The following is a 22,906-nucleotide window of genomic DNA, read 5'->3' as shown; positions in this document are numbered from 1 at the left end:
GATTAATTTGTAGGGTGAATATTATGGTGGAGAACTGAGAGAGGATAGACTTTGTGTCAAATTATTTATAAAGTGGTAAGTGATTAGTTACTTTGGTATTTCCTGTGAAGTTTCTTCATCTCTGATTTATTTCAGAGCTTGTGTTTCTTTTTATCTTTTTATTGTTTTTTAAGTTTTCCTGGCGGCGATGCTGATGGATTAATCTGTATTAAATTTTAATAAATGTATTGAGACTATTAAGATTTTTATTTATAGTACACTAAAATGATGAAGTAATCGTGGAGAAAAGGATCAGATCAAATTACTTAGACATCAAAACGTTCTATGATGGAGTGTTCTATTTAAATCAGTTGTTTCTAACAAGAGGAATGTTTTCACGCTTCTAACTGAGCGCCTCGAAGGCAAGATGTCGGCATAGCTGATGTTTTATGAAATTCGGCTGTGTCACATCCAGCCAGCCGAACGCCCAGACATCAACGCAAATTTTGATCGTTAGAAAACTCGGGAAACCTACATTTCCCCCTTCTTAATTTTAACAAAGATTATTTAACGAAGATCATAGTATAGTTAAATACACGAGATGTTTAAGAAAAGAGTATCTTCGAGTATGTCGCATTTAAGTTATAAAGTGATATGAAAGTCATGTTTAAAATATTTATATTTTTATTTAATTAAATATTCTATTAGATAGGTCACTAATAAGACATGTCTTCTAGGATTGAATATGAGACTAATGCAGAGATGCCAGAGGATTTTGTGAACGAATCGAATCAACGATATAAATTTTGATAAATTTGCAGCGAAGTCATATGCGATCCACGTAGATCGTTTTTGACCGAACTTCTACCGGATGCGATGCCGTCTCCAATGGAAAGCGCTGTAACGTGCTGTGCACGCTAATTAATGCGTTAGAAGGACTATTCTTTCGACGAGTTCAAACCAAAGTGTTCAGTTGAACCCTAAAAGAAAGGAGGGTTCAAAAAAAAAATGAAGAGAAAGGGAATGTCACTTAAGGTTTGTTTTCCCATCGTTACCAGATTATAAATTGTTTTCTGCTGTTGGCTTTAACTGCAAGTGAAATAATCATTCTTATGTACATAGACAGTAGTTTCCGATATATCAATACTAATTATCAATAATACTAATGATACATTTATACATTTTTAGGGTATTTTACTAATTGCACCAAAATCAACGATCGAAAATTTAAGATTAATTAAGCAACAACTGAGGTGAATAGTTGCTGAAATAAGAAAATATAATTCTAATTGTAGTAAAATTTTACACAATTTTCTTTTCTTTATGTAAATATTATACAATATATAAATATAAGTTAAATAATAATATAGGCAACCTACACTTTTTAATCGATTTTGAATTAAATTATTTAAAAGCAAACTTTGTTCTTCTATAACTTCAGTCTTAATTTATTAATGATCAATAACTTTCTATCATTTTAAAGTTATAATTAATAACCGTATGCATATCTAATACGCGTTTTATATGAATTGACAATATCACATAGTTGATGTGATAAAATTAAATGGAACGAAATTCACGAATTCTACATAGATCAAAATACCGTTTAGCACCATATATGACTAATTTCATAGAATAAATGTAATTGTTATAAAATGTATGTATCTATATCAAATGGGTATTTACGATTTTTCTGTATTTCTTCATTTACCCGCTAGATGTCGGGACATACAAAAAGAAAGCGTGCTGTGTAAGTATGAGTAAGTATAGATTATGTTGCGGAGAATGCAGAGGAATGGATTGTTCGATTGTAATTGTACCAAAGCAATGATATGTGAGAATTACACAGAATTTTAAGTTTTATTACATATTATGTAGTCGACATAATTAAAACAAATATTAGAAAACTGCTAAGGAAGTCGATTTTTTAATGACTGAAAATTCACTTAACGAGGTTATGTTATCGAGCTGGCCGTCAATGCAATTTCACGTCCGTATTTTAACTTCATGACCCGTGCTATGATTTTCCGATCATAATGAACAATTCGAACAACAAAGAAACCATAAATCTTCTCGATCTACTATCAGATAGTGATTCTGATGTGTCGGACTTGGTACTTACACCCAAGAAGAAAAAAGTTAAACGGTAAGAAAAGAGTTTCAGTTTTTATTTAAAACGGTAATTAAGCTTAAGTTTTGGATATTTAAATAATGTGAAAAATTTGTACTATGTTACAGGAAACATAGACCATGCGGCACAGTGAAAATGAAGCAGACAGATTCTTGTGGATGTGGCAAGTCTGATATGAGAATCATATCATTGTGGTTGGCGGCTGTTTTAATTACATTCTGGTTGATAGCACTGTCTTGGCTGGCTGTCATTTTGTATGGAGAAATTAAAAAAATGGATACTTCTATAAAATCAGGTAAATATATTATATATGCATATCAATGATAGTGATATTTATGATTGAAAGAAACTGATAATAATTAAAACTGCTTTATGCCGCTTTTATTCTGGAACTAGTATTGGAACAAATTTAAATAATTAAATTATTATTGTAAAAAGTGATGTTAGTAAAAATTATTTATTTTATACATTTATGTATTGTATTATACTCATCTCAATTCTGCTTGAATCAAAGTAACAATGTGCAAATTAATACCGACGTTTGTAAAATTTTAATAATTATCTCGCATGACTAATTCGTAATATTTATGCAAATGTTGGAGTAAGACATAAAAATGTCTTAAGTAAAATATTTATTACGTGTTAAGTTCATTCATACATCGTGAGATTAACTCAAAATAGCTGTAATGTCCTCGGATGTTCAATATACACGATCGTCTATTTTTGTACTATCCAACGCATTGTAAATTTAGATCGGTGATCATTATAAAGTAATGTAAATCCAACAGTAAATACGGAAACTTGAATATATAAATAATAATAAACAGAAATATGTTTATTTCGGTACTGTCGAGAATTGCTTCTGTTAAAAAATTTATCGATATCAATTATTGTCGCTATCATTTCAGTTTCCTTTTTTTATTTATAATTTTTATTTTTCTAGAAGAATTTGAATAATACTAAACATTGAATTCAGTTTATTATCAACGATAACGATATTTTCATTGATATCTTTTGAATTTTATCGATCGTGTTATCATCAGTGCCTCTATTTTCATAAATTGCGTGCGATTCTTACATTTGCCCTCCTTTTTTTCGTTTTCTTCCCTCTTTTCCGCTTCCGTGTCAACTCAAAATTCCCTATGCGCAGTGAATTGTTATCGTAGGAACCCCCGGTAGATAGACTGTGCATGGTCGTATACCAACCCTCAGTCAGTCGATATCTTGCGCACGGGGCGAGTAGCACGCGGTGACAGTAGAGGCGTTGTCTACGCTCTTTACTTCGTATTTTAACGTTTGTTTTCTTTGTTAATTCCACTTGGTAAATAGTGTCTTGTAACTCATTAAATAATTCATAATTTATAATACCGGTATATTAAGTCATTGATCGTGAATTTGGTTTGTGGTTTTTCTCCTGTACAGTTTGTAACTCGTAAATCGATCAGAATCGTTGTATAATTTATACCGGACGTAGGTCAAGTTCCGCATGCACCAAGTACTCGTGGTCTTCAGTGTTTGAAACATTCGATGGTCGACAGGTGTGCACGGTTTTATTTCTCTCCTATCGATTCCCAATCGTCCAGCGAACACATAGAAGTGTTTCTAATGGAGTGACGTACGAAAAGTCGTGTGTCTATCTCATAGGGGCGGACATACAAGAGGGTTAGTTCGTTTAAGTAACCTCGCGACACTGACGAACACGCAACGTTTGCGACCACGACGACGCATACATGGTAAATATATGAGACTAATTCCACACGTCATAGTTATCCTGTATATATTAGACGTTCAGTCCTGTCGTATTGGCTTATTTTTTGGTTTAGTCATGCAGCGTATGCAATTAAAGCGATTTAAGTGTACAGTCATAGTTTGTTACTAGAAACGTGAAAATAATATCGATAATTGTTACTATCTCTGTCGTCATCTTCATTGAAAACGTGACCTTTTAATTGATTTCAACAGCATGTCAACTCAACTCTGTTATTCTACAAGTTGATTCATTTACGTTCGTATCGGAAATTGGAAACGGTAGCTAAATTCAATATTTGTCGTTATTATTTGCAAGAATATTTCTGAATAATTAACAAATAAAGAAAGATAGGTTAGTTTTGTTTCGAAACATAGACTTTACTTTAACAATAACGCAAATTTATACATAACCAAAAAAGATTTTAATACGAAGAAAGAATACAAATTTTCATGAAATTATTGCTAGAAAAAAGCGAATATAATTCCGAATCAACGAACTCTCGGATTTCTCAGTTTAGAGTTCTGTATTTCGTGAATCATTGCACCACTCAAAATAATTAAGGGATGCCTACACTTCATATTAATTGGCCACAATATGTAGGAGGTGCAAATAGACCCGTTGAGTTATTAGCAGGTGTTTAATCGTGCCAATAGAATTAACAGTGAATTAATAATAACACTATAGGTATTTAGTACCCTTTATAACACTATAAACTAATAAATAACACAATAAACGATATTTATTTTACAAAATTGTACTTTTTAAATTTCCATGTATATTTTTGTAGTGAATGCTACGGAACCTGTAATTTGATACGGCCCTGAAATGGATAAGTTATCAGTGTTAAGAACACAACAGAAATTCGCACTTTCTGGATCGATTCCTTGAATAAAACATAATTACTGCTAAAGGATATGCATTTCAAATGACGTAGAAAGTTAAAAACAGTATGATAAGAATTTCCAAAACAAGCTCGTTAAATGTTTTTTTCTGTAGTAAACAACAAGAAACTTCAACGTTAAATAAAATTTATACCGCTATTATTATTATTACTATTAATATCAGTAATATTATTATCATTGTTACTACCACCATTACTAAAAAAAGATTGCTAAATTTAATACCTACGCAACTATCTAATAAATCTTGAATTTTTCAATTTTCAAACTTTCATCAAGAATACTTATCATTCCGGATTAATTTTTATCGTGGTTCTTTGATTGATAATTTGTCTTTAAACTTACAATTAGCTTCAAATCTAGATAACGTAAGATTTCTTCGAAAATGTGCAGTACCGCAATGGAAATTGCTGTTCACCCGATAGAGGAGGGAGGAAACGTAGAAAATATTGCCGATAAAGCAAAATAACGTTCGATTTCGTACTTGCGTTGAATGTTTTTCTACTGCTGTGCAAACGTAATTCGAGACGGAAACGGTGGTTGCGGCGTTGATCGCTACTAATCGCGAGTACCACGATGGCGATGTTTTTGTTATTCGTTACGTATGAAGAGAGATCGTGCGTGCATGGCCTTCGCGAAGTTGGAAGTTCTTAAAGTGACGTTATTACGGAATTGGAGATGCATTTGTCGTTTTAACTTTCAGCCGAAAGACGTGCTTCTGGGTACTCCATTTTTCACCGAAAATTAGGTTATACCCGAACCTTTTATATTCGATCCGGGAAAATGGTTCTTGGTACTTCTATTTTTAAAAGTTCTGTAATTTCTATGAAGGCATTTCTATTTTCATAGAGACTGTCCTTTTTTCTTCCCTAAACACGATTCTATTTTTGAAGAAGGTATGCTGTTCTTAGAAGAAGCGTGATGTTTGGATTGTCGAGGTCATTCGTTCCTTGTTAAGTATCGTTTTTTTTTTTTTTTTTTTTTATAAAACTTCGATTTCTTCGTATCGTGTTTTTTTATAAGAGAGATTATAAACTCTTGAAAACTCTCAAAATTCTATTTTTTATTAGGTCCGATCTTCAATTGTGTGCCATCAGTTTTCATTCGCAAGAAAGATAATTTATGTGGAGAAGAATTAACTGGAATTAATAATTAACATACTAATAAATAGGATACTTAGTGGATGCTGTGTGATGGTATAATGATAAAGGCGATCAAAATATTTTGAAAATACGAGTAATATCCATTCCGAAGATTGCATTGCAGAGAACTAAAAAACCTATATCGAATACTCACTGGCCTCTTATCTTCATCTAAAGGAAGTTAGTTTCCTTTTATAGACTTTTTGAATATATACCTGTAGATATAGTCTTCCGTTCGTTTGTTTTATTACTCGACTTGCGGATAAAACGTGCAGTAAAGGAACCTAATGACGCCATAAAGCATTTATTAAATTGCTGTTCTGATAAGAAATAATTACCGAGTTCAGTCAAGTGACAATTATTATTAGATCTCAAACTCTCAAGAGATGTAAACTGCGAATATCTCTGCAGTTCCTCGCCACTGGGAAATTAATTTACCAGTTTTCCATCATGCTTGACCACCTGACACGGTAAATACGTAATTAATTTTAGCAAGTTACCAATTTCCTATGTACATAGAGTGATTAAGTAGAATATACCTGTTCTTTCATTAATTGCAAGGTATCGTGTATGACACATTTATTAATTAGATTACTTTTTGGTCTTCCACGTCGCTTTTTATACTCTCTGTGGTACTCCGTGTACTATCCTGCAATTTATTCATGATGTCGAGAACATTTCCAAGGTTTCGTATATTATTAGAATAAATAAATTACCGAAATCGCTTTATGTAAAATTACATCAACTCCTGGGTGATATCCATAAACACAACCAGAGGTGTTCATAGCTACAAATCGACACGTATTATACCCTATTCCTTTCAATCATACCAGTTAATATCCCCTCTGTCGTTTTCCGTTTTCATTCGCCTATTTGGCGCTAGGTTGAACGAATTAAACAACTCATGGCTGGTTAAGTACACGTGCACTTAATACGCTCCCTGCCACGTGGGGCGTATACGCCCCACGCTGAACTTTCCGTTCAAGCCATTTGGTATTATCATTGTAAAATGAAGAATTTTTTAAAAATTCATTATGCAATCAATTATAGGCATCTTAATATTATTGCTGATGCGTTCATTTGATCGTGGGGCGTGGTGGTCAATTTCTTTACCGCAACTTGTTTTAACTGCAAAATTTGTTACGAAAAAGATGTTAAAAATTTAGGTTCCCAATCGTCAAAAAACTGTACTGTAAAAGTTGTAACATTCTATGATAGTTGTATGGATAAACCACACTTATGTTTGCCGTGTTTTAACAAAGTTCACCGTAACATCCCTTTGTAATTGTATACAAATTTGATTTCAATTAAAATGTTTTATTTTAAACTAATATAGACATGATAAAAAAAATTATATGTAAACAATACAACTGTAAAGCGTGGGGCGTATACGGAAAGTCTTCAAAAAACGCTCTGGCAGGGAACGTGTTAACGAATATACAAGCCATGTGTGAAAAGATTTTCGACTTACTGCTGCATTACGACTTCTGGAGCACCCTGTATTATAACTTAAAGTCCTGCAAAAACGAACGTATGTGCTGCCTTATCGGGCAAACAAAATTCCACTTGCACAAGTTAATTACACTACGGTCAATGCTTCTATCCATTAAATTAAGGAGCAAAGGAAACTTCCTTTTCCAACCATAACAGTAAAATAAGCAGCGTACTCAGCGACAACCACGTCTGGCGCATTGTTCATCCATTTCTTCTTGCCAGATCCACGATTACGCGCACTCAATTTACTCTCGCGTGTATGTATGCACCTGCACGAATGTACTCGGATGTTTATTCGTGTACCGGGGCGAGTGCACGAGTGTTACTTGTAAACGTTGTCAGGTACGACGAGCAGACTATGATAAGAGGGCCCCAGTACGAAGCGCTTCTCGGCGATGTTCGCTTCGTAATGCGATTCCTTTCGATCCGTCACGCCTCCTCCGCGTTTCTCCTGTCTTCTTGACAGTGATCCACCGTGAGTTTCGTAATTGCGTCACGGCGTAACAGCCTAGTGATACACAGTGTAAGATTTGTTCTTACTGTGCCCAAAGATATCACCGAGTTCCATCAAACGGATACGAATTTTCCAAGTTTCCTCGTCTCTGTTTCACGTCCATGGCTGACTTCCGGCGATTTCGTCGAGGAGCGTTGCTTCCAGTTAGGAGACCTTGCTAGGAGACCTCGCTATGGCGCGGCTGTAACAATGGTTTAGGTTTAACGGCGAGATGCACGGAGAGATTCAAAGGAAGAGTAGTGAAAGTGGAACAATTATAATCTAAGAAAACTGTTATTGTACCTGTCTCTTGCACTCTTCTCGTTTTTCGAAAAAATTTTCCGAGAAATATTCCTGAGTTTCGTGTTTGGGTCTTTTATAGGCGCATTCGCATTTTTCCACTGGGTATGTTTGGTAATTATTCGAATAGCTATTTCCGTGAAGAAATGCCTCGCGCTCAAGGTCTGAACATAAGTTCCTTAGTTTCGTTCTATATGTCGTTTTGAATTAAAAAATTCACACACAGAAGCTTCCAAGTTCGCGTAACTATATTGTCTCTATATGTGGATAGTGTAATATCGATTCACTTTACCAAATGAACGATGAATATTTATAGATACCAGTTTGCGAACACGTTAATAAAACAGATGTAAATTTGATGAGAAAATTCTTTGGATTCGCGTGATCAGGACACGAAGCTGAATATTAAAATTGGTAGTCAGACACGTGTAAAAGCTGGACTACTGAAGTTCGATATTATTTCACCTTATAGCGTATGTACGTTGGAATACACACACGTACATCCGAATGCTTTGTCCAGGTTGCCTTATCTAAACGAGTCGACTGCCTTGAACAGCTTCGACTGATACACTTAAATCGCTACAATCATCGTGGCCGCGTTATCGTGCCTCGTTCCTATTTTTTTTTTTTTTCATTCTTTCCTTTTTTTTGTTGTCCCTAGTTTTTTCTTAGCTAGTCGAGGTTTTGTTTGTCGTCGCCTTCCTCGAGCTTTTGTTCCCCCTGACCTCTTTTGCTGCCGCTTGAGGAGTTGGTCCCTTGCTGTTGTATCGCCGGGATCGATCGATTGATGTCGCGATATGGTGGTGTACCGAAGAAATCGTTGCCAGATTTCAGAAGCTCGACAATGGCCATCTGTCCTTCCGCGTGTGTGGACGTACGAATAAGTCTAGAAAAAATACGAAAATATAAATAATATAATATAAATCGGAGAAGTATCTAATTTTAGCTAACTACTATGCCTTTATTCCATTCGCGATAAAATTGTGTAAAAGTTGTAAAATTTCTTCGAATTTTGTGTCTGTTAAAACACGTTAAGTATAATTTTGTTCGCGTGACAAGCGTAGCGCATAATATTCGCTTAAAAAGTATACGTGGTACTCTTGGAAACCGTAAATTATTTTGTATAACTCTTGCACTTCTACTGTGCACAATTCTTTAGCTGTTGGGGAAGGGGTAGCAAAATTAAAGGACTGGGGACAGATCCCTAGTGGCCTCGAATGGTTCTCTCGTTTCACTCACAAGGAGAGTGCAAGTCCTTTGGGTCACCGATTTGGTTCAAACTTTGCAGGTTTGTAGATCTCGTCATGCAGTTCAAGAAAATATATCATTATAGGGGCAACTATCCAGTAGTTTTTGAGATATTTATGATTAAAGTTTTATTACTTTTTTTAACTACAAATGTATTTCCACTAGTTTTCAAATAGCGTTGTAGCCCAGCGCCGACGTCCGAAAATTCTTACGCTGTAGGTCGGGGTTCCATTCCCGTCCATATGTTTTGGTACTTTCTTTTCAATCTATTTTTTACACTTTCTTATGCAAGTATACAAAAATTATTGCAAATATTAAATAAATTTAATTTATTTTGTTGTTCACGAGTAGTAACTAATAAATTTTGCTATTCGAATTGACAATTAACAATTTATCAGTCATTCGTGAATAACAACTGAAAGAATTATATTTCATTGAAATAATTCACATTTATGGTCATTTAAAAAATCGTCCTCTGTATCTGTTTCGGTCTTGCATTCTCTGTCAAGAGCTTCGAGAGCTTCTGGCGTTAGATTGTTTATGTTAGAACCAATAAGGAAACTCGCAGGCATCGGAATGTATTTTCCAATCAGTCAGTTTCCATCCAAAGCTACGGTAAAAAGTAAAAATAAATTTCTTTTATTAAGAAATTTTATTCGTAGGCGAAAAATGGATACAAAATAAAAAATAGATTGAAAAAAAAGTACGAAACATATGGACGGGAATCGAACTCCGAGCTACAGCGTAAGAATTTTTGGACGTCGACGCTGGACCACAACGCTACTTGAAAACTAGTGAAAATACATCTGTAGTTCATGAAGTATTCAAAAGCTACTGGGTAGTTGCCCCTATAATGGTATATTTTCTTGAACTGCATGACGAGATCTACAAACCTGCAAAGTTTGAACCAAATCGGTGACCCGAAGGACTTGCACTCTCCTTGTCAGATTATAGCTGCTTCAGAATCCTTTTAAATCCTTACAGAGCTCTCTCAGTTCCAACAAGCATCCAAATAATCTCCAAACAACTAAAATTACCTCACCTAGTAATTAATACTCATAAAACCATCGAGATCTAGCTAGAAAGCTATAAACCGATCGAAACATTGCCAATACTCCCCAAATCGTAAAAGCCCATTTATACTTCTTAATTAAATTTGGCTAACGAAAAGGGGGAGGGAAAGACGAAACATATGCACTTTGACGTGCGAAATCCATTGATTTCAGAGGAAGTGGTCACACAATACGATACCAGTAAGCATTCCGTTCACGGGAACGATAGGATCAGAAAAATGTGATCGTGGAACTGTGGATCGTAGATTGTCACGTTCTCGCGAACGAGACGGTGTAAACACGACCGAATCTTAAGTACGGAAATGAACGATTATCGACGCGAGTGCATTTTGCAGGGGTTGATATATACAGGGAGAGAGAAAGAGAGAGAAAGAAAAAGTCAAAAGAAGGGTGTTCTCATACGTGATTGGCTCGTGTGAAACGAAACGAAGATAGGTGGTTCGGTGTTATTTGAGATGGACTCGGTGGCGGTGACAGTGCCGCTTCGTCAGCCGACGAAGAAATTGAAGAAACGGAAGGAGCTCGACGCCCTAGCACCTCCACACTCTGTCTCCCGCCGAAGTTCCGGAAAACGTAGCTCCCAAGTATGTATCGATTGACCGTAACCACGAGGAACGTTTCTTCTAATGAAAATAACGAGATTCTTTATTACATTTTTCTTCGTGAAATTTTCTATTTTTCTTTTTTTTTTCTGTCGAGGTAAGACAGTGCAATTCAAAATGCAAAATTGTACTTACTCGTTGCTTCGTATTTCAAGTACTCTCAGGTTTCATTGAGACGTAGTTAACGAGACGCGAAGAAATTCCTTGGGCACGTTTGAAATTTTGCCAGACTAGAAATGTGAAAGCGCAGTCATCTATCACTTCGTGTTTCATATGATACGAAAATTAATTAGGAAATCCCCTTGGCGCGATGAGACCGTAATATATGAAATGTTAATTCACAGCGAGTAGTGGTGATCAAGGAAGTGGTAAGAAGATTAGAGGGATGCGGAAGCTCTTCCACAGGCCATAGAGGATCTTATCTATGTAATTGACACATTCTCAGATTGTTTCACCTTTAGTCTATTTCCTTCTAATTGTATTTTTCTTATATAATGTTGTTTCGATCGTGTCGCTCCTCAGTGTTCAATCTGCTTTTCGCCATTTTTTTCTTCCACGATTTTTCTTCCGCAAAATTAAGCCACGTGGAGTGTATAAAAGCGGGAAAACATGAACGCTCCATCTTAAACTCTTCGATGAAATCTTCTCTACTTCGATCATGAAATATGTCCATCTTCTGACTCCAAAGAACAGACATTTCATGTTTTACGAGCCTGCAAAAACAAGTGGCGATATTTCAATTAGTATAAAGTAAACATGAATGAAAAGATATAGACGGAAAGCCGGTAAAGGCTTTCCGAGGTACCTTAAGTACGAGGAAATTTGGTAAAAATTAATCGTCTGCGAAAAAGACAGAGGACAAGACGGCGCACTGATTATCCCTACAATTTCTAGGAGTTACTATCAGATAGCAGCGACGAACGATCGGAATACTGGAATATGTTGACTACAAATGACCGTAAATGCAGAGGCAGACGAAGTCGAGCTTGTCCCGGATTTTTTAAAGCTTGTAGTGCCTTTCTGGCTTGTGCCTCTGTATTAGCAACCGCTAGTTTAATTTGGCTGTTCATCGACGTTCGTCAGCAACTCACTGCTCTAAGGACCGAACTGGACCAAGGTATATTGCATCTTGAGGAACCCTTGCGAGAGGAGGCTCCTTAAAAAGCGTTTTAAATTAGATGAAAAAGAAGAAAAAATCTGAGGAAAAGAATTCGAGGGAAAGAAATTTAATTAAATCCCTCTCTTTTTTTCTCTTTTTTTCACCTTTCTCGTAGAGTTTCGTTCACGTTATTGTAACGTGAATGGTTCCCATCGCAACGAGTTCCAGAATAGAAGCGCGGCTTGTGGTTTCTTCTTTCTTCTCTATTTCCTTTATTTTTTGTTCTTCATATTTGGTTTATTTTTAGCTAGTTACGTTAATTTGTGACTCGTACGTACATATAATTATAAGATCAGGCTGATAGTGCGACGCTGGATAATCTGCTTATAATGCAGCGATTATGGCTGCGTGGTAATACGCTTAACCGAATGAGATCGTCGGCTCGATATGTTGACAAATATTGGATTACTCGGTATCGTTTAGTGGATGGAAAGCGTTCGAGTTAAGTTCCACCGAGCCTTTGTGAATAATTGCTGTGTAGATCTAGGAAATGGAGTATTAAGTTAATGTACAGTTAATAACTGTGTATTTAGTTATTTCTAAGTTGAGATAGTGTCGAATTAACATGTAATCCATGGTATATTGGATCATTTTAACTTAACACATCTCCATTAGAGGATCATTAAATTATTTCTAATTAATCTCAAGATATTTTAATATCAAATACCCTGTGGTCTCTCGTGGTCATAAGAGCACAACTGTAAATGGTACTTAGATTGTGTAACTTACTTTTACAATGAGTTTCAGTTGTTAATCAATAATATTTCAAGTGTTCGATAAGGTCGATTTTAATTCTCAAAGGCTCGATCATTTTTCAAAATTCGTTCCAGAATAAATAAACGGTTTACACTTGAAACATAGCGTCGTATCTGTCTGCTTCTGATTGAAATATTTGATAAGATTGCCTCGATCGTGAAATTATATCATGCGCCTGTATTGTGTACTTTTGAAGAAACAAAAAAGAAATAAAATGTCGTTTGCATTGCAGTTATTGCCGGTAGCGAAGGTGTTCCCGACGCTTTGCAGAAATGCCATTCTCTGTCGAGAGATCTCCAGAATAACCAGACCATTATTTTCACTCATTTGTCAGATCTCAAGCTTCAGATTAATAATTTTACGACACAGGTAAATTCTTGGTGCCCTGTAACAGATGTATTAATCTCTAGTCAATTCGAGAATCTAGAAATTAACAGTTTTATTATCACAAGAAATGACAATTATCTTTCAAAGTTCTGATATTTTGAATTCACCTTGTATACATAAAAAGTCATAACTTACTTCTTTGAAGATTAGTGAAAAATAGTTACATGCAACCCAGTATTTGTCATAAATATAATCTATTTGTATAATAAAAATTCATCTGTAGCTAGCTGTTATCCAGCGGGATTTGCATCGAGTAGAAGAATGGTTCAAAGCTGATCCAGCATTAGTCAACGTGCCAAACGACTTAAAGGCCCTTTCCAGTAGCGTGGTATCGTTTGGAAGCCAAATTCAAGACCTGAGTGCTACAGTAGACACACTAAAAGAATCCAATGCTAGGGTACAAGATGCCCAAGCCACTATACAACAGAACATTACCAGTATCAAGGTTTATAAAGAAATTGTTTATTCAATAATGTGATAGTTTATAATGTTAAAAGTATAATTTTTCAAGTTATTTATTTCATCTTTTTGTTGCAGAATACCGTCACAGAAATGTCAAATATTACACAAAAACCTCAGATGCTGACTACAAATGAAACAAAGATAAAGACTGACCAGTTGAACGCAGCAATCGTACATTTATCTCATAACTTAACGAACATTAATGAAACGCTATCAAGAACGGTGCAGTGGGTGGCAGAGGATCAAAAGAATGATCACGTAAATATTTGAGATTATATTTAAGGTGAAAGTTGTGGCTCGTTCACTGATGGAATAACGTGATATTTTTTACAGAAAACGTTGGTACTGCTTCAAGAGACCATGCAAAATGTTAGCATGAAGGTTATATCCTTAGACACAGAACGGATAAGGACTACCTTATATATTTCTTCCATCTATTATCGAGTATGTATATTACATATTATATGATTTAGAAAATGCCCTTTCTTTCATTGTCATTTAAAGATCAGCTGTTTATTAGATAACTTTATAGATATCATTTTTTTAAGAAAAATATGTGATTTTATGATCTTTGTTTTGGAGATTATTAATTACAGATAACATTAATATTTTTAGCAAATTTCATTACGAATTATCTCTCAAAGATTATTTTCAAATTTCTTAGGAATTTTATTCGAGATCATTCTTCTCCGATAATTTCACTTATTTCTACAAGTTTCATAAAAGATTATTTTCTAATTAATTATAAATTTTGTAGATAGGCGAAATTCGCGCAGCTAATGTTGAACTTAGCGAGAAAGTAAAGCAGTTGGAACATTCTTATAATAGTTTAAAAAATTCCACAAGCTTGATGTTGGCTACAGTGCCGGATATCCAGGGCCAAAGCCCGACTAAAGCGAAAGTTTTGGAGGAGTCAGTCAGTGACGATACGACTACGGAACAAAATCACAGCGTATTTGGTAAGTCGATTCGTTGAACTGTTTTGGTTCGTTAATTCGAAAAGTAAATGTCTAGTCGTGGAAATGAAATAATAAATATTTGACTTTCCCATTAGCCATGTACATGGAGACATTTCTATATATCTTGCTACTCAGTAGATATTTGAATTGAATAAACATGTATTTTTTATTTAAATTTTATTTTTATTTGTTGTGGATAAACAAATAAAAATTGGAACATTAATTATGAGTCAAACAATTATCTTACAAAATTAAATTTAACATATATATTTACCCACAAAATTGTTGATAAAATAACGATAAAATTGGTAATATTCATTGTCTCCATAAACATGAATTCTGATGAAATATAACAATTAACGAGGAGGAGGCAACAATTTTTTCAAATTATTTTGCAGTCTCGGACGGAACGACCATGAAAGGAGTTGAAACAGCTAGACCGAGACGTTCAACGGAAGGGCCGTAATATATTTCTATAGGGGAATTTATAATATGGTGATGTTGGGTAAGCTTTCACCTTGTACGATATCAGAAGCAGATGAACTCTGTTTTCAGAGAAAAGCACAAGGAAATCGTGCATGTGTATGTTGTAAATATTAAATAAATTAAGTGCGTTGAAAAAATTCCATGTATATAGAGAGATAAATATTTATGACCTGAATCATGTGATCTCCTTTTCTCTGTCTCTATTTGTGAACAGAATAATCTGCAGGGGTTTTAAAGTGAATTATTCTATTGTATAAACTATGCCAGGAAATTGAACATGATTTAGGGAAAACTATTTATAAACGAGCAATAAGGTATACGTTGAACCATTTAGTATCGTCGAAGTCGAATACCATATATTTGAGATGTATTTCAATTGTGTCAAATGCCAATTTCTAGAAAATGCCACGGCTGTATGCGACTACCTGAATTTATTCAGATATACCATCGAAAAAGTACAAAGAGCGTTTACACTTGTGTAACTTACGTTACAAACCATAAGCAAGGAAACAAAAAAAAAAAAAATGAAAATTTAGAAGGCGTTTATCTGTACTACAATGTCCACTAAGTATTCGCAATAAATTTTTCTACTCTTCTACTATATATAGCGCAGCGTAGTCTATCGATTTTGCCAAACATTAGAGTGGTTCAACGATCTGCGAAAATTCTATACGTTAGTGTTTGACTTTATTTCCGTTATTCATAGATTATTCATCCTTTTAGTATGGCATGATGTACAGAGCACCAAAAGTAAAAGTATGGTGAAAATTTACTGTCCATATCGCAATAAAAAATTTGGTTAGGCAAAGCGTGTAACGAGCAAGATACATTTTGTAGAATTTTCATTAACGTTAAATCGAAAGTACGACAAGCATTGTATTTTCATGTTTGTTTATATGCTGTACAGGGTGGCAATTTTTATTATTTTAAACTTTATCTATGAACGGAAATAACAGAGAGTTTTAAAATATTTTTAGAATAAAGTAAGTAAATATATTAAGGATATTCTGAAAGTACATAGATTTTTTTAATGGTACAGTGTCCTTTTTGTGTAAAATTGTTGATATGGGTAAATGATATAGCACTCTTTTGCCCTTTAAAACAGACATCGCATAACATATATACTGTGACTTGGAACATATATAATTTTCATTGCGACTGTTCGACAAAAGAGAGCCTGGTTCCTTAATGTCAATCAGTTTTATAAATCCGCCACGTTAAATACTTTTCTTTAAGTGGATTTATAATTTCGCAGTAGAAGATGTCAACCTCTTAAGAGTAAAATAGTATTGTGATCGATTTTTTTACCTCAACAAAAATAATAAGATTGTTGGCAAAAACGGTGATCTCCTTTGAATGTAATTTGTGTAGAAATTTAATTAATCACCCTGTATAAATTATCAGAAATGTACTCTATTGATTAATCCGTGATAAGTATTATATTTTAAATACGTTCTAAATTTATTTGTGTTATGTAAGAAATGCGATACATGTAGATGTTTTATTTTTTTCCGTTCCAATATTATGTAACAATTTTCGTGCATAGACATCGAGTGGACTGTAGTAATTGCAAATATATCTAAATAAATGTTCGTCCATTCTAATGAAGAACAAGAAATATCGTATCCACGAGGTGAAATGGAATGTAATGTAAAAAAAAGAAAAAATAATAGATCATGCCACGAGTTGTATGAAATTGATATGAATTTATAAAGAGAAAGACAAAGCGCGTATAAACGACAATACGTCGATGTGTGAATAAAAAATTGATTATTCAAATTCAGTTACGTTCTTCCTTTTTCTATTTCCTATTATTCATTCTATCATTATACCGTACATCTCTCTTATCTTGAGATCAATATTTATTTCGCTATATAATTTAAAATTAAATAATGTGATTCATAACTTACAAGAAGATGATTGACTATTCTTCGGATATCAGGATTTCATATTTATAGTTTCTTAGATTGTAAGGAATAAATGTTTTTTTTTAAAAATACTATTACAAACGTGATAATGTTTAACTATTATGTATCTGGGTATACATAATGCTTAATTATTGTATCTTACAATATTTTGTAGATACTATGTATAATAAGAATATTTGATTCCATCAAAAAGCTTCGAATTTGCACCATTAAGATTTTGCACATATATTATATATATATATAATTAATATAAGAAAGCGCGAAATTTGAACTATTTAAATTGAATTTGTATCACGTAGTTTAGTCATACATTTTTATATAACGATAATATCCAAACAATATAAAAATACTTTTCGATATTAATAATTTCCTAATTTTTAAAGGTTCAAAATGTTAATTATGATAGGTTTAATTAGGAATATATAATAATTAATCCAGATAAAATTGAATTACTTTCATTCCATGAGAAGATCAAATGATAAGATTCGAAAATTCATATCGACACAAAGCAATGATAAATAATAACAAAGTCTAAAAATGCTTCATCCATACTTCCATTTTTTCTAGCTGGTCTTGTTTCATTTGAAAAAGGCTATTACCTGTATCATCAAAATAATCGATAAACTAGTCGAATATCGTAAAAATTTTTACATGTTTTGACTTCTAACCCCGAACGAGACATCGACCGATTCGATAACGTTGCGAACAAGTATCGGATCGGTATTGTCCCTATCTAGGAGACTATTACGTGGTCTGCGTTTGACATCTGCGCATTTCTCATGCTCGTTCGGAGGAAAAATCAAAACAATCAATATGGCGGACCCGAACAACGAAGCTGCATCGTCGAGTAGCGTTTCGGAGCAGGTCCCCCCGGCCACTCCAATTCGCGACGATCTTGAAAAAATAGAGGATTTTCTTGAACCTGACAAAAAACGCCGTAAAGTGTCACGGAACGATGGGAAAACCGAGCAAAAGTTGGAACACCGCCTGGGCGGCATCCTCTGCTGCGCAGTTTGTCTTGATTTACCCAAGGCGACCGTTTATCAGGTAAGTTTCTAATATCTTTCTTTCAATATTTTCTGCGTTGTTTAATACGTACCACTTCGGTACATTGCGAATCTATAAATGTGCGTTATATCGATGGATATTCCGTGGCTTTAATGTGTCTTGACCGTCGTTCCTCTAACGACGTCGTTTCTTTCTATCCGACATTTTCACCCGAGGCCGATGGGTGAGTTCGTCGTTTGCTGCGATATGTATATCATACATACACGTACGTATAGATGTTACTAAGAAAAACGAAATCTTTTTAGTAATCCTCGATCGCACACTACGCACCGTGACAATTTGTTGACATTCTTCCATTCGAAATTGTCTTTTGTTGTTTTCGGTTATAATGTTTGACAGTAGTAAAACTTCTCATTGAAATATACGTAAAAAGTACGTCAAATGACGTGGAACACAGTATAATTTTATAATAATATTTAAAGTTTGTTAAAAGACATAGTAATTTAATTTTTATATCATTTTAATTATGAAAGTGAAATAATTTAAATAAAAGGAACACAAAAGTGAAAATATATTTTAGTAGATAAATGTGTTTGGGAGAAGAGCAGAAACTTCTGGAGTTATTATTGCTTGTCATTCATAACTTATTTTTATAATATATTTTCTTACTGGTTTCATTCATGTTGCAGTTGAGTTGTATTTTTAATCAATTAACAACAGCTTTTAATACCACTTTGTTTCTATGTTAAATTCTTTCTCTCTCACTCTGCCCATTTTTCTTATCTTCTTTTTCTCTTGATGATTGTAACATATTTTTAAATAGTTTGCCTTTACAATAAGATTTTATTTTTCTAATATTGCAGGAAGATAATTGTTAATAATTATGCAGATAATAATTTCGTTTTAAGTTTTGATTTTATAAGTATTTAAGACAAATTTAAGCTATCTCTTATTATTAAAAATCGAAAAATGTTTATGAATATTGTCTTCTTTAAGATAGTAATTATATCATTACAGGTAGGTAACTATATGTTATTTTTAATAGAAGTGATATTCAACATTTGAAAAACAGATGTATGAAGAACAGCTTTTAATTTGCTAAATACAAATACTACAGTTTAGAATTATGTTATCTCTGTTGTTAAATATATTTATAGAGTCTAAAAAATTTAACTTAGGATAAAGATCATCCTCATGTACAACATGTTTTTACAAAATAATTTTTTGCAATGGAATTTCTAAATATTTAGTATTATAGTAAACATACTGCCTAAGTGTTTTCTTGTATAGCTTGTATTGTAAAAGTGACATCATATTTATGATAAACATACTTATGCATGCATGTAAAATAATTCTCACTATAATGTACATTTGTGGCGAATTTTTAACTCATGCGAGAAACATACAAATATATCAAAGGGAATTATTGTATGTATGCATGCCCAAGCAATGATCCCATTTTTTAGTGATGTTTATTTACAGAAACTCCTCTATTATTAAATTTGTAGCATTTCATTCTACCTATACTCTATTTATATTTTGTTCTCAGTTTTTTTTCTGAATTTTATTGATGGAAATATATATATGTAATATATTCTACATTCATTGTCCTCATTAACTGTAAAACAGTGGGAAGAATGTTGCGTTTATCCTATCATGATAGAGATGCATACATGTAAGTTACTTAGTGCGCTGTTCAGCGCATAATGTACTTTTTATTTTTATGAAGGTACACAAGTTTGAACGTTGTATTCATGCATTTGTGAACTCGTACATGTTACAAGAAATATTTGGTTCTTATAAGTAATATACAAATGATTTGAACTTTAACTTCATTCTTGTTCGTATCCTAATAAAGTCACTTAGGAAAATAAAGAAAAAAAGAAAGAAACAGGAATTACTTAAGTCAACAGATCTTTATAGTCTTTAGCACATAATATAGCAATACCTTTTCCAATTAAAAATTATTATGTTTATTATAAGAAGTAATGGAAATGGAGGAACCAACCAGATATTAGTTACTAGGAAAAAATTTTATTGTAGATCCATGCGGTACTGATGTTTATCAATTATGATTAATAGTGAGAGAGTGAGAGTGAGAGAGAGAAAGCGTATTTCCAGAAAATCTGTATAACATGTATAGTTGAAAAGCATTGAACAAAATAAACATTCTTAAAGGTTATTAGTTAGTTATTTCGCATATGACACCCTTTTTCACTTATCCTACACATCATTATCCTTTTCTCTTCCTTTCTATTATCAATATTGGCAACATTAATGACAATTGCTTTTGACGATATTCACATTGTTTTAAACCTACTGGTTTCACGATTGAATTATTAATGGTGCTATTACAATTTTGTGTTTCAGGTTTAAAAACATCAAATTATGGTAATATACATGACATTAGTTTTGTTATTCTAGTTTGATTAATGTTGATATAAGGGTTGTACATATATATATATACATATATATAAATATATACTAAGGAAGGGAGAATATAATATGGCAATTTGTGCAAAATAATAATTTAACATATTTAAGGGAAAACTTTATTTTTCTTTTTTGTAATTAATAGTATTTACTGAAATCTAGCAAATTGAATTTTGCACAAAGCTGCACATAAATCATATAAGAGATATAACAGGCTGATAATATTACCAACAAAGCTAGGATTATCTCCTACAAAAATATAAAATTAAGAATGCTAGTAATACATGCTGCAACAATGTTCACAGTGTACAAATGGACACTTGATGTGTGCCGGTTGCTTCACTCATGTCCTCGCAGATGCCAGGCTAAGAGATGAAATGGCAACATGCCCCAACTGCAGAATCGAGATCAGCAGAACATCTCCATCTCGAAATTTGGCAGTTGAAAAAGCAGTATCTGAATTGCCAGCAGAATGTCAATATTGTGCAAAGGAATTCCCAAGGAATTCCTTGGAACGCCATGAAGAGACCATGTGTGAAGAAAGGTAATCATAATTAATAAATGGAACGGGTTAAAGGAGTACTAATTTTTTCTTGTATGTATATAGAATATCCAGCTGCAAATACAGTAGAATCGGTTGTCCTTGGCGTGGACCAAATCATGAACGTCCAGAACACGAAACCCACTGTGTACATCCTCATCGTTCAGGGTTGGATGTCATGGAAGCTCTACGTGATATTGATGCCCGTACTCTTGAAGAACGTAGGCTGTATGACAATGTCTTTGATCTTTTGTCCTACGAGAAAATCACATTTAACGGTCTGTATCCGTTTCTCGTGTATTAAGGCTCACAAACACTCATTTAGTCTTGTTTAGATAGAAACGTTATAAAAAAAATATTACTTTCTTTTCTGCTTTGTTTAGCAGCGGCAGGAACAATCCCTTTCATCAGATTTGTCTAAATTAAAATATTGTTTATCTAGACTTTTAAACGTCATTGAAGATATTTGAAACATTAAATAAATTCATTTTATTCGATCTTGCTTCTTCTGCCATTTTAGTAGAAGCATAAGAAATGAAGGATATGAGTTATCTGTAGAATTTCGTCCTTTATAGATTTACAAATGAAGCCATATCGTACGGACGAGTTTATTCATAAACTGTTTTATGAAACTTCTCGTTTTACGGCGTTTAACAATCAATGGGTTGTAAAAGCAAGAATCAATAATAATCAATGTGATCCTTCTCAAAGTTTAGAAAGAGACATGACTTATCAAGTACGTACAAATTTTGTTAAATTTTGTGACGATCATTTTTTAATATATTTTTTATTATTTTTTAATGCAAAGTTTTTAAAATCAGTTTTTAAATATATATTTTCTAATATATTATAGTTGATTTTAAAAACAAAAACAATGTATCCACTACCGCTTCATTATTTGATATTGAAAGGACCTTTTGGTGACATGAAAGTACAACCAAGAATACACAAATTCGAGTTCACTGACCAAGAAAATGAAAGTCCTTACTTACCTTTACCCTTACCTGATACGGCAGAGTGCAATAGACTTCTTGCTGCGAGAGCTATTAGTTTCAGGTGAGGATATAGCCATATATCTATATAATAACTTTTTATTAGAAAGTTCCCAGAAAAAAATTGTTTATAATATGTATTTATTCACTTTATATTTTTTGTTTCAGACTAATAATGTTCCTGGCATCCAAGTAGTTCAACAGAAGAATTGCTACTGTCCAGATTTTACGGAAAATGAATTATAATTGACACAACTTTTTAGATTTAACAGTGATAAAAACATAGATTACACAGAGGTTTATAACCAATTATTAGTAGTGTTTAACCGTAACGATAATAAAGATAAAGATGCTAATTCTACTGTAGTTTACACACATATAACATTGAGGAAAAGTTACATTTCGTTAATATCGCGAATAGTACGACACAGAAAGTACAGCAAAAGTAATGTGCAAACTTTTGGAGGAATGTGCAATATTCGATTTCATTTTTAATTTCTGTTGGGAAATTCCTTTTTGTCGTGTCTTTCAATTCACTCAAACTTTACATAGATCATATAGTTAGACAAGTGTATTAAATTGCATTGGTATTGGTAAGTATACTTGAAGAATATTTAAAAGAAATATTATATTTTTCAAGTAGTCCGTCGCCGATGAAAGTGAACAATTTAATGCACATGCCTG

The 22,906-nt window shown here is 33.4% G+C and overlaps 2 protein-coding genes and 1 long non-coding RNA gene across 4 annotated transcripts; 2 read left to right on the top strand and 1 right to left on the bottom strand.

Annotated features, from left to right (window-relative positions):
• The first annotated feature begins 1,739 nt into the window (after positions 1-1,739).
• LOC108553225 (uncharacterized) lies at positions 1,740-16,261 on the top strand. 2 transcript variants are annotated; one of them, XM_017908040.1, is made up of 8 exons: positions 1,740-2,125; positions 2,218-2,405; positions 13,259-13,395; positions 13,637-13,858; positions 13,951-14,133; positions 14,209-14,319; positions 14,633-14,834; positions 15,233-16,261. In XM_017908040.1, the coding sequence occupies exons 1-8, from the start codon at positions 2,016-2,018 to the stop codon at positions 15,298-15,300; spliced, it is 1,221 nt and encodes a 406-aa protein (XP_017763529.1). In that variant the 5' UTR covers positions 1,740-2,015; the 3' UTR covers positions 15,301-16,261. The 2 variants fall into 2 exon arrangements, with proteins under 2 accessions (XP_017763529.1, XP_017763528.1); XM_017908039.1 differs by lacking the exons at positions 1,740-2,125; positions 2,218-2,405 and adding exons at positions 10,747-11,093; positions 12,006-12,228.
• LOC108553226 (uncharacterized) lies at positions 5,074-8,006 on the bottom strand. The gene is made up of 4 exons (XR_001890614.1): positions 7,373-8,006; positions 6,441-7,029; positions 6,056-6,363; positions 5,074-5,898 (listed from the first exon to the last, which is right to left on the bottom strand). It is a non-coding gene; the product is annotated as an uncharacterized LOC108553226 (long non-coding RNA).
• Positions 16,262-17,884: 1,623 nt separating the features above from the next.
• Positions 17,885-22,891, top strand: LOC108553192 (cysteine and histidine-rich protein 1 homolog). The gene is given in 6 exon segments (XM_017907991.1): positions 17,885-18,295; positions 20,995-21,233; positions 21,297-21,508; positions 21,806-21,966; positions 22,084-22,286; positions 22,391-22,891. Coding segments are annotated over 6 exon segments (1,239 nt in total). The 5' UTR covers positions 17,885-17,899; the 3' UTR covers positions 22,419-22,891.
• The last annotated feature ends 15 nt before the right edge of the window (positions 22,892-22,906 follow it).

Source organism: Eufriesea mexicana, unplaced genomic scaffold (genome assembly GCF_001483705.2).
Source record: "Eufriesea mexicana isolate 0111107269 unplaced genomic scaffold, ASM148370v2 scaffold9538, whole genome shotgun sequence".
In the NCBI taxonomy this organism is placed as follows: Eukaryota; Metazoa; Arthropoda; class Insecta; order Hymenoptera; family Apidae; genus Eufriesea; species Eufriesea mexicana.
Note: the sequence above shows the minus strand (reverse complement) of the source record. Positions and strands in the feature narration are given on the sequence as shown.